This window comes from Ursus maritimus, unplaced genomic scaffold (assembly GCF_017311325.1).
Source record: "Ursus maritimus isolate PB19 unplaced genomic scaffold, ASM1731132v1 scaffold_34, whole genome shotgun sequence".
NCBI lineage: Eukaryota > Metazoa > Chordata > Mammalia > Carnivora > Ursidae > Ursus > Ursus maritimus.
This window is the reverse complement of record NW_024426008.1, coordinates 15,229,426-15,241,844: the sequence shown is the minus strand read 5'-3', so window position 1 is coordinate 15,241,844 and position 12,419 is coordinate 15,229,426. Positions and strand designations below refer to the sequence as shown.

Here is a 12,419-nt window from a genome sequence, read left to right as displayed (position 1 = left end):
TTAGAATCTGAACTCAAGTTGCCTGGGGAATGAAAAAAAATGTGAACAGGAAGAGAGAAGTTATGGCCAGAAATAACTGCAGAAATTTACTATTATTCAACCATTCATTCCATATTTATTGAGTGCAAGCTGAGTGGCAGGCATCATGCTGGGTACTAGAGGTCCAATAGGCACAAAGGTGGGCTAGCTTCTTGCTCTTGTGAAAACTACAATTTCTTGGGGGGGGGGATCAAAGCCATTAATTAAGTCATTATGCAAAATTTGCAAATTTACCATGATAATCAATCATTACAAGAGTGAAATGCATGGAATCTGAAAATTTTTTATAGGGATGCTCGCCTTTGTCAGCCAGATGAGTGAAACTTTCCTAAACCGGTGATGCTGTAGGCGTGTGTATTCGTTGGTATAAACTGAGTCAAGAGGTGAAGTAACAATGACTGAGTGGAGTGAAGACACATGCAAAGGCCCTGTGGCCTGAGGAAGTATAGAGATTGAGGGTCTGAAAGAGAAGAGGGATGAGTGATACCAGAAGAATATGGAGAGCTAGACAGGAGCCAGATTATACAGGAGCTTTCAGATTATGCAGGAACCTCACACTCTCTTGGCCCACCTTTTACTCCAGCTGTTCTGCATGCAGCTGTTACCTGACAGCATCTCAACAGCTGTATGCATATTCTCTTTACCTTCAAAGTTTCTCTGCTGTCATGAAGTGGGGTGTTAATACCATACGGGGACATCCTTGACTCATGGAGTGGTTGCTGGTGGTGGATTTCCACAAATTTCCCCCTAGATGTTGTCGGGGGTCGACATTCCCCCATCAGTTCATGGCAGGTGCTTACTTCACCACACTCACCAATAAGGAGAAGCCTGGATTGTTAAAGATTTATTCTTCTGTGAGGCAACAACTCATTGTTTTAATTTGCACTTTTGTGTGTGGGGTTTCAGTGTTTTTCAACATTTTAATTGACTGCATATTTCCTTCTGTGAATTTCTTATTTGTGCCATTTGCCAACTTCTTTCCTTATTGGATCGCCCATCTATTGTCAGGCTGATTTATACACATTTTTTTTAAAAGATTTTATTTATTTAGTTGACAGAGATAGAGACAGCCAGCGAGAGAGGGAACACCCCCCAGGGAGAGTGGGAGAGGAAGAAGCAGGCTCCAAGCGGAGGAGCCTGATGTGGGGCTCGATCCCACAACGCTGGGATCACGCCCTGAGCCGAAGGCAGACGCTTAACTGCTGTGCCACCCAGGCGCCCCTGATTTATAAACATTTTTAATGTGTTAGAAAAACTAATCCTGTATCACGGACGCTGCCAGTACTTTCAAAGTTCATCTTTTAACTTTACAAACATTGCTGTTTGCCAGATTGAAGTTTTAAATTTATGTGTGGTCAATATATTCCTAGTTTTGTTTCTCGTGTCATGCCTATAAAAGTTTCTTGTAAGAAGACTTTTGATACAGTGGTTTTGGAAGTGGAGATAATTACTTTTAGACTAATAAGGGTGAAACATTCTTCACTTGCTAGATACGCCTCACTGCTTTTTCACTATTAATGCAGTTTTTAAGCTAAGACTATTCAGAAGCATAACAAATTTGATGCTGACACTAGGGCCATTTGAAGGGAGAGATGCTCGTTTTTAATCTGGATAATATCTCGACAGGAATTTGTGCGGCTGACTGTTTCTGATGTTCTGACCACTTACGTCACCATCCTTGTTGGGGACTTTCTCCGGGCATGCTTTGTGAGGTTTTGCAATTATTGCTGGTGCTGGGATTTGGAATATGGATATGTAAGTATGATGCTCATTTTCTCTTGTCAGATTATTCCTTTGTGGTTTATCATTTGCACACACTATGCCAGAAGGAGAATTTAGGAGGTGGGACCACCTGTTAGATGTTACGAAGTGAAGACCAGTGAGTACAGTTTGAATTCAGAAGGGTGTCAGACTTGAGCGTCATGGTTTACGATATTCTAGTAAAGTAAGCACAGGATGGCTAAAGCAGTGGACCTCACCTGTCCATGAATATGGTGAACTCAGTTGATCTGGGACCCATAGCCAGCCCCTTTCCCATGAAGCCTGCTGACATTTCTAGAAGCCAGGCAATACGGGTAGTATCAACTGCACATTCTATTAATTCCTTTGAATTCTACTAAACAGACTCCTGGACAGTTACTTGCAGTGCAGTGGGTGATAAATGGATCCTGTACATGTGGTGCTTGTTTCATAAAGCTCCCAGGCTAATGAGAGCTCAGCAGAGACACAAGCAGGGAACTGTGGAAGTTTCGAGGAAGGCCCAGGGTGCTGATAGGTGTCTGGCAAGTGGTGGACCTGAACTCTGGCAAGTTGACTTCCTTTCCCACAGCAAGAACACAGGTTTCTCTGAGCCCCACTGATGTTGACTTCATTCCCAGTTCACCCTCTGCTCACAACCCTTGGTCCCTACCGCAACCCCCCAAAGTTCAAGGGAGGCAACAGGGCACATATCACTCTGCGGTCTCCCACCTTGCCAGCTGACCAACTGTAACAGTCATCTTGGGAACTATGACTTGAAGGGTTGACAGTAATCATTTGCTTAAAATCCTCCAATGGCTAATAAGTACTTAGCATGAATTCCAAATCCCTTTCCAAGGCCTTTGATACCTTATAGGATCTGTTTTTTTTTTTTTTCTCCTTTCTTCCTGTCTGAGCTCATCTTCTACCACTTTTGTTCTTGCTTTGTAAAGTCCATAAATGCTGGAATTCTTGCTTATACTCCAACACAAGATGACCCTTGCATTGGCTCTAGCTGTTTTTCCCTGTAGGGGTACAGATTCCTAGCATTTGGCATGGCTGATGCCTTCTTGTCATTAAGGACTCCGCTAATATGTCGCCTCCTTCAAGCTCTCCCCCGACCTTCCCATCTAAGGCAGGCTACCAGACTCTACTTCAACACCCTGCTTGACTTTCTTCCTATGATGTATAACTATCTGACATTTCCTTTGAAAAATATTCTTCTAATCTATCTCCCTCCATTAGAATGAAAGCCCTATGAAAACAGAAAGCCTTGACCTCTATGCTTGGAACTATGCTTGTCCCATGGTGGGCATTATATGTTGTCTGTCTGCTTCTGTGTTAAACCTCTACATTCTAGCACCATCCAGGCAACACCATCTATTGATAGAATTCTCTCTGCTTCCAGGGATGTGCCCAGGGAGTCCATCCTGGCTTAGTAATCTCAAGCCAATGACGTTTCTCTCCTCACTAGGGAAGGGGTATCCTTTACTGTCGACCTATCCCCACCCCATGCCCTCTAGTCTCTGGACAAGTCCTGTGCCCAGAACTGTTTTCAAGACACCAGGCTGGATGCTCAGCCTGGCTATCTGACTTTGAGCTCATACCTTTGATTAGGTCATCTCTGTCACCCTCACCGAAAGTGCCCGTGGGGGACGAGCCAAGAGTGGTTAGATAATGCTCTTTGGTGAGCGCCAGTGAGGTAATGCTATGGATCCAGGATGCTCTTGTGCAGTTTTCCCATCCCTGCTATGAGGCATTCAGCTGGCTGGGTTTCATTTCTATTTTCCTTGTCTGATTCAGCTTTTCTGAGGCAGACATAAAAATTGCCATTTCTTTCTGAGGCCCTTGCCTGGCTTATGCTTGCCTTTTATCCCTTACTGCTCACTTCCTAAGTGCTAGAAAACTTTGCTTCAAATATGAAGTCAATAAAACATGACCTGGATGCATAATAACTGTAATTAAATGACTGTCATTTATTATTTATTGAGTGCTGACAGTGCTCCTGGGTTAGTACAAAGTACAGGAAAAAAAGACAAGTTCCTGTTTTAGATCACAGAGAATTTTCTTCCATGTTACTTTTGGAAGCCTCTGCAGAAAGCAGCTCAGCAAAACAAATTTTAAACAGTAAAGGGTGGATGGTGGAGCTCTGACGCAGAACCTATTACCACTGGCCCATCCGGGAGATAACCGACACAGTTGAGTGCCTACTAAGTGCAAATCAGTAAGAGCAAAGCTCTGTGCCAGGTGATAAGGCGATACAGAGATGTAAAAGCTGTCAGCCTCGGGAGAGGCTGCAGACTTGGGCTTGCCGTCTAGATTCAGCTTGCTGATATATTTTTCTTTCTTTGCAAAGTGTGTTCGTTTTTTTGTTTATTTGTTTGTTTTGTTTTTAACGAGCTTGTATTTTAAAACTGGAAGTTTTACATTTTAAACAATAGGGATTTCTTGCTTTTCTTGAGATAGGAAGGGCTGGCAACATTCAATCCATATTCCCATCGAGAGAAATTGGTTGGAGTGAGAAACCACTGCCCTGTACAGATGGAATATTCATCCACTAGTTTCTCACACATTTTACGGCCCTTTAATCCTGCACACGCTCTCCTTATCAATACAGAGCAGAAAATGTAAACGCCATAGGAGAAACCAATGGCTACATGACTTTGGAGGTGGAGGGAGGGAAGGAAGAAGGGAAAGAAAGACAGAGAGAGAGATCGATCAGAAATGCAAAGACCCAAAGACATGTTACAGGAGGAGGCACTTGAGCCAGTCTCGGGAAAGGATCAGGATTTCAAAGATGCATTGGAAGCAAGGATTCTTGGTGGAGGGACCAACGTAAGACAGGGCCCAGAAGGTGCCAAGTATGAGCAGAGTGCAGGCGGAGATGCAGAAATGTCCCCTGGGGCTGTCAGAGAGAAGAGGCTGAGGAGAATGTTTCTCTGATATTCTCTTGGACATTCTAATTGAAAATATGAGTCCAGAAAGTACCTGTCACTAAGTAAAGGAGAACCTGAGATGGGCAGAGAAGATACTTTTGAGATGCCTTTCAGAAATCAAAGAGAGAACTGTGTCTGTTTCTTCCACCAAAAAAAAAATAATAATTTTTTTCTGAGTTCCCAAAATACTACCAGTTCCTTATAAAACATCCAGAAAATCCAGTGTAAGTTAAATATGAAAATAAAAATCACAAATGATCTCACCATTTATGGCATTACTTATTTGGATTATTGGAATCGTATAGTATTAATGTTTATTTATATGTAAATAAACAAGTATGATGGATTTTTATATAATACTCTAGATTTTTATAAATATATAATAAAATTTTAATTAAAAAGTATATATTTAATGACCAGCCACCTGTTTTTCTCACCTGTGACCATTTCCCTATGTTAACTGTTCTTTTTTTTTTAGTAATTTATTTTATTTTTTTAAAGATTTTATTTATTTATTTGAGAGAAAGAGCAAGAGCAGGGGGAGGGGCAGAGGGAGAGAGAGAAGCAGACTCCTGCCGAATAGGGAGCCTGATGTGGGGCTCGATCCCAGGACCCTGGAATCATGACCTGAATGAGCTGAAGGCAGACACTTCACTGACTGAACCACCCAAGCACCCCATTAAATGTTCTTTTATGACAGTTTTAAATGACCGTGTGATATTCTACAAATGAACAAACTATAATTAATTCAATTTTTATTGGCTGTCAGTAAAACTTTATCTGATTTTTAATTATCATAATAAATATTGTGGTTACATTTATTTATATCCATGTAGTTAAATATCTTCACACATAAGTCATAGTGATATGCACAGATTATTTCCTTACGAGAAATTTCTCTAAGTTGAATTGCTCATTCCTAGAGAACATACCTTTTTAAAAAATCCATTCATTTTCCTTACAACAGCTTTTGTAAAAACTAAACTCTGTAGACTCTAGCATCAGAGTCAGCAACCCATGGAATATTAATGTTGGGTGGAATTTTGACCTAATCAATCATGCATCCTTTATTTCACATCTGAAAAATTGAGGGCTCGTGAATTGAAGTGAGTTGCCTCAGTTTGTGTAGCTAGGGAATAAACAAGGGCCATGAAGTGTCCTTCTGGACACAGCCATTATGTTAAATATGCTGAATTATATGCGGTTGTATCGGAATACATTACATTAGAAGTGACCCTGTAGATTTTTCCAGCTGTAAATTTATGGCTAAAGTACTATCACAACAAACCTATAAAGATGGACTGAGGTGGGGAAATCACTGGCTAGGAACAGGCTGTTAGACCATGGAATGTAAGTTAATCTCTCCTTAGGCTTCTCCAAGCATCGCAGACAGTTCTCAGTGCTTCTGAAGTGTTCACTGACTCATCGGGAATGGAATGGTTTCTCCCAGGAGGGATTTTAACCACCCAGATTCGGCATAACTGCTCTAAAGCCTCTTGTAAACTTTGGGTTTCCTGCAGTAGCTCAACACAGAATGCCTTCACTTTCAGCGTAATTTGTGGTTGACACTATCTTTGCCATTTATCAATAAAATAGGTAACAGATATCTAAGAAGAAATAAAATTGAATACATAGCATGGGACTAGCGTATATTCAACCAAATTAAAACCTTAGCATCTTGGGGCGCCTGGGTGGCGCAGTCGTTAAGCGTCTGCCTTCGGCTCAGGGCGTGATCCCGGCGTTATGGGATCGAGCCCCACATCAGGCTTCTCCGCTTGGAGCCTGCTTCTTCCTCTCCCACTCTCCCTGGGGGGTGTTCCCTCTCTCGCTGGCTGTCTCTATCTCTGTCAACTAAATAAATAAAATCTTTAAAAAAAAAAAAAACCTTAGCGTCTTGTTTAAAGTTACATTTTTAAGGTGGTCTTTTTAAAATTTATATAAATGGGAAATGTAAGAGATTTCCCTGTGATCTCTTGAAGGGGCTCAAGATTATCCATAAATAAGAGGCAAATGACTGACAGACCATAAGAGTAGATTTTTATTATATTATATTATATTTTTACATAGTGTTTATTATATGTCAGAACTTCTACAAAATACTTAATATATATTATTCCATGTATTCATAGCAGCAACGCTATGAGGTAGGTACTATTTTTTCCTGCTTTACAGTAAACTGAGGCTTAGAGGATGTTTGATAATTTGTTCAAAAACATGTAGGTGGTCACTGGTGAAGGTAGGACTCAAATCACGTCTAATCGACTTCAAAGCCATCAACCAGATTTCTGTCATGTTGAATTTTCACGGTAATGCTTAACCCTAGAAATTTCAAGGACCCTGTCAAATCATGACTAATTCATGAGCCAGTCTATGGCGTTTGTAACTCAAAGCACTGCCAAGATTAGACAGGTCACTTGCAATAGAATGGAGTTACAGGAGGGGCTGTGATAGAGAATTAGAAATAAACGGATGTTCTCCAGCTGGGAATGAGATATTATTTAGCAGTCCAGGAAGATGCTATGCTAAAGGGTCAGTAAGAAGTCTTGAGTAGCCCATGAAGGGTTGACAACCTGGGGAAAGGGACAGCACAGTCTGGATTTGAAGTTTCACTTGAATATTGGTCAGAATCTGTCTGCAGGCAACAAGGGGTAAAGTGCAAAGCCCTAGTCGCTGAGTCATCCTAGTGGATGAGGCTAGGATTTGTCCTAGATCAGTGGTTCTCAAATATGAGAGTAGACCAGAATCCCCTGAAGGCATGTGAAAACAGCCTTTCTGATTCCATGGGAGCTGGGGCAGGTACCAGAAAATTTACTTTTCTAAGAAGTTCCTAGGTGATTCTGCGGCTTCTCGTTTGGGGACTGCACTTGAGAACCATTGACCCAGAGTCATTTCAGGTGTGGGGAATGAGATTTGTATGTCAGACAGGATGTTGCAGTGACAGAATTCTCTCTGAGACATTTCAAGATATCCATGGGTTAATGATCTTTCCCAAATAACGAAACTTGCAGAGAGCGGATGGGTTTTCCTGGGCATTTCAGTCCAACGACAACCTTCTGACTTCCCTGTGGGTAGATGACTGACTCTTACCCACCACAAACAAAGGTCCAGAAATAAAAAAGATAATTTTCAATGCCTTGACTATTAGTAAGTTATTATAGACCTCAGCCTATATCCAAATGGGATCTTCTTTTGCTGGTGCCTAAAAAGCTTATTAGGAATGAGCGGCCCTGAGTGACTTTGCTATCTGCATCCCATTTGAATCATCTCATTTCTCAGTTTTCAAGAAAACCTATTTTTTCACAAGCCTCATTAACCTTTAAGCCTTTTTTATGTTTTAGAGGCAATTAAGCAAATGTATTGCAAAATGATTTACACTTGTATTAGTAAAGTATTGCTTTTAAAACTTTAAAATACAGTATAATCTCATATGTTTTTACTAAATCCATCTCTAAAAGAATGAGCATTGAATTTGTGTGTGTGTGTGTGTGTGTGTGTGTGTGTGTGTATTTGCCTTCCTACTTCTGTTTGATTTTTAGAGGGAGATTTTCTGAGATTAAGTTATACCGTATTCAATTGCATTTCTGAAGTGTTTACAGAAAAGCAGTTCTTTAATAACTGGGTCTAGTTTTTCAACCAATTACAGATTTTAGATTAGAAAAGGATTTTAGAAATGATCTAGTTCAGAAGTTGGCAGACTTTCTTTGTAAAGGGCTGGATAGTAAGCTGTTTCACTTCTGCAGGTATGATATGATATAATAAGAAATATATATTTTGGTCTCCATTTCCAGCTCCTGGCCAGAGCTCCTAAGCCTTTTTATTACTCCTTAAGCAATACAGGTGCTAGAATCATCTTTTGTTCTAATATTTGGTCTTTGGCCCTGGTTCCTAATACAGAGCCCCTACATTCCTTGGGTTTTCCTGGGTGATAGGAACATTGCTCATTCTAATGAAGCAATGCTTGGTGGCTCCTGGATACCTTCAGGATGGGGGATGGTCTCCAGAAAGGGCAAGCCATGATTAGAAGCTTGAGACTTTCAGCCCCATTTCCCCATCCTCCAGGGAGGGGAGAGGGGCTGGAGACTGAGTTAGTAATTGATCATGCTTCCTGATGAAGTCTCCATAAGCCTCCCTGACCTATGGGGTTTGGAGAGCTACCAGGTCGCTGAACGTGTTGAGGTGCTGGGAGGGTGGTGTGCTGGGAAAGGACATCTGTCCATCTCTTCCATTTGTCCATTTCTGTCTTGGAATTTTTTTCTTGTTAATAAATCAGTAGCCTAGTAAATCAACTTTTTTCTGGGGTTCTGTGAACTATTCTAGCAAATTATTAAACCTGTAGAGGGAATCGTAGGATTTTTTGATGTATAGCCAGTCACTCAGCATAGGTTACACCCCAAACTTGTGATTGGTGTCTGAAGTGGGTCAGTCTTGAGGGACTGAGTCCTGGATAGTCAGTATCAGAACTGAGTTAAATGGTAGGGCATCCAGCTTAGGTCCACAGAGAACTGGGGCATTGTTTGATATGGGAGGAAAACCCACACATCTGTGTCGGAAGTACTGTGAGTAAAGTATAGAGAACAAGGGGTTTTGCGTTCAGCAGACCAAAAGGTCTCTGTGTGAACCATTAAACTTTACTGTTTTAGTGCCAAACAGCCACAGAGAATATATAAACAAATGATTGCAGCTATATTCTAGTAAATCTTTATTTACAAAAACAGGTGGTGGTCCAGATTTGACTCATGGGCCATAGTGTGACAACCACTGACCTAGTTCATTTCCTCAGTTGATCTGTGAGGAAACTGAGGCCTGACAAGATAAGCCACGGGCCCAGCTCACCCAACCAGGACATGGCAAGGCAAAGTCTAATACTCAGGTGTGAATTCCAGACAAGTGTCTGGACCACAAACCCATTTGATACACTAGGGATGCCCTATACCCATTTTCTGCATCAGATGCATTTGTGCATTGAAAATTATATTCCTGGGACGCCTGAGTGGCTCAGTCAGCTGCGCATCTGCCTTCAGCTCAGGTCATGATCCCAGGATCCTGGGATTGAGTCCCTTGTCAGGCTCCCTGGGCTCCCTCTGCATGATGCTTCCCCTTCTTGACAAATTAATAAATGAAATCTTTAAAAAAAATTATATTCTTTAGGCTGCCCCTACTGCAAACACAGTATGAGAACAAGGGTTCCCAGTGTGTCTTTGGTGTTTTTCTAGTCACCTAGTTATAAAAATATCTCAAATGGCTTTTAAGAAGCTTGTATGTTTGTGACAGTAAAGAAAATATACTTTTAAAAGGTTGATTTTTTAAAAAATTTTACATAGGTTGGTGGGTTAAATGATGGCACCATTCTAAAGAGGCCAAAGATGAAGGTTTGATTCTTGATCTGACACAGAGAAGAGCTGTTCCAAGGCCACAGATGGCACAGGCCACCCGACTGATCATTTGTCATATGTGTTCTGTGAGCTCACAAGGCTTCAGGGGAAGAGAAGAGGTGGTCCAGAGCAAAGCCCTCCCGTGGCAGGAGAAAGACCCCAAGTTAACATTTCTAGAGATGAGAAGCAGTTTATTTTTCTCCACAAGGCACACATTGCTTTCCCATTGTTGATTTTAGAACAAAAACTGCCAGCCATACCTCTTCTCATCTTGTGAACATTAGGCTTCTAGATAATCAGAAAACCAGCAAAACACGATGTATATCATCTAGGTCATCTTTGTCCTGCTTAATACAACAGGCCTACTAAGTATTCTTTCATCAAGTATCATCTCATCATTTTACCTTGTTATTTAACTATTCTTGCTGCATACAAGGCACATGACCCATATCCTTCCCAAAAGTACTGCTGCCTTTTGGGAAAGTGATGACTTCAAGAATCCAAAAGCTGTGAAGGTTTTGTCTCTGGTTTTCCAAACGAGAGAACTGTTCCATCTTCTTACACTTTTTTTTTTTTTTTTTTTTTTTTTTTGTGGGGGGTGGTTCTTGGGTTTGAGAACAGCAACAGTCTCAGGTCATCTCATTGTGTGTGTGTAGCTGTGTTGGGAGGGAGTTATTACAAGGATCCATATGGTCTGAAGCCCCACCTGCAGATGCCAGGATCTGGGACAGGATTAGGGACCTGCCACCCTTTTGGTCTCTCTTTCGTGGTCTTGATGCTCTCCGTCCACATTTTTTTGCTTTTCTCCTTTTCTCTTGTGAACGTACCAGTTAGTTTCCTGACTGATTGTTCTCTATCTCAACTTAAACAGGAGCCAGTTCCATTGTGGTTGCTAAGTAGCGTTACTCCCATTGACAGAAGCTTTCCTTCAAGGCTGCCTGGTGTGTCACCAGGAAGCCTTTGGACAGACCACCCTGGGACAGACGCCCACTTCAGTTCCTACTGGTGGCCCCTCTGCCCAAACAAACAGCCTAAGCAGGATGGTATTATCTAGGGACAAATGCTGGCTATTATGTTGAATAACTTCTCAAACTTGTACTGTATTTCTCTATACTTATTTTATCATAAAAGAAATTCACATTTTCTTGAAAAATATTTTAAAATATGGAAGCGTAAGGAAGAAAACCAAAGTCATAATCCATCACCTACCTAATAACACCTATTAATTTTGTTGGTCATTTTCAAGTCTTTTCCTTATGCATAATTTCACATCCCTTTGATAAAAATAATGACTGTCTAATTTTATATATTTGTTGTTTAACATTAAGTCCCAGTTTTCTCTGTGTATGCAAATATTCTTCAGTGATTGTAATTAGGTGTGATATATATTATAGCATAGATATAGTATATTTACTTAACCAATATTGGACATTTAGGTGGTTTCATCTATGTTAAAATTTGTCAGCATGTAAGATCAATTTGTTAAAGCAAATTCCTAGAGGTAGACTCACAGGGTTAAAGAGAATGAGATTTTTTTAAGCTTTTAATCTAGATGGTCAAACGGTTTTCTAAAACATTGCTCCAATTTTCACTTTCCCCAGCCATGTAAGGAGAGTCCGCTGGTCCACACTTTCACAACATTGAATGACTTCTTTAGAAAATGAGAATTGCTATGTTAGAAAGGGAGCTTTATTATTTTATTTATCGCTAATTATTTATTATATCGATTACTCTGCTGCGAGGAAGCAGTTGAGAGCCTAGCCATACCTATGCAGAATGATGAAACATGTGGCTTTCAATTTTCACCAGCTGATATGCTAATCCAGTGAATATCTGTGTCCTCTGTAGCCCTCATACACTGAATTCGACATCAGCGGCAATGTCCTCGCTCTGATCTTCAACCAAGGCATGATCTGGTAGGTCAGCTGTTGGACAGTGTATCACTTATAGAAAAGCCTCAAAGATCATTATTGCATAAAGCACCGTAGCCTGGTGTCAGAGAAGTCCACAGTCTGGGTCTAACTCAACAATTGCTTTTGCAAAGTGGCTTGCTAGGAAAAGCTAATATATATATAATATATATGCTATATAATATATAGTATATTATATATTATAGCATATATGGTAGTATATATAGTATATATACTATATATTATATATGTATATGTATGTCTTGGAATATATAGAATATATAGTATATTTTACATATTATATACACTATATAATATAGTGTATGTGTGTATATATATATATATATATATATATATTATATATTTTTTCGTATCTTAACTCTTGGTCCTCAAAGGCATCTGCCTGTTTTGCAGAGCATTGCTTT

At 40.5% G+C, this 12,419-nt stretch overlaps 1 protein-coding gene across 1 annotated transcript in view; it reads left to right on the top strand.

Annotated features, from left to right (window-relative positions):
• TMC1 (transmembrane channel like 1) overlaps positions 1-12,419 on the top strand; it is a 135,700-nt gene that overhangs the window by 104,083 nt on the left and 19,198 nt on the right. Inside the window, exons 15-16 of the mRNA XM_040620241.1 lie at positions 1,666-1,794; positions 11,933-12,000. Of these exons, the coding sequence (XP_040476175.1) occupies positions 1,666-1,794; positions 11,933-12,000 (197 nt within the window). The remainder of the gene's footprint in view (positions 1-1,665; positions 1,795-11,932; positions 12,001-12,419) is intronic.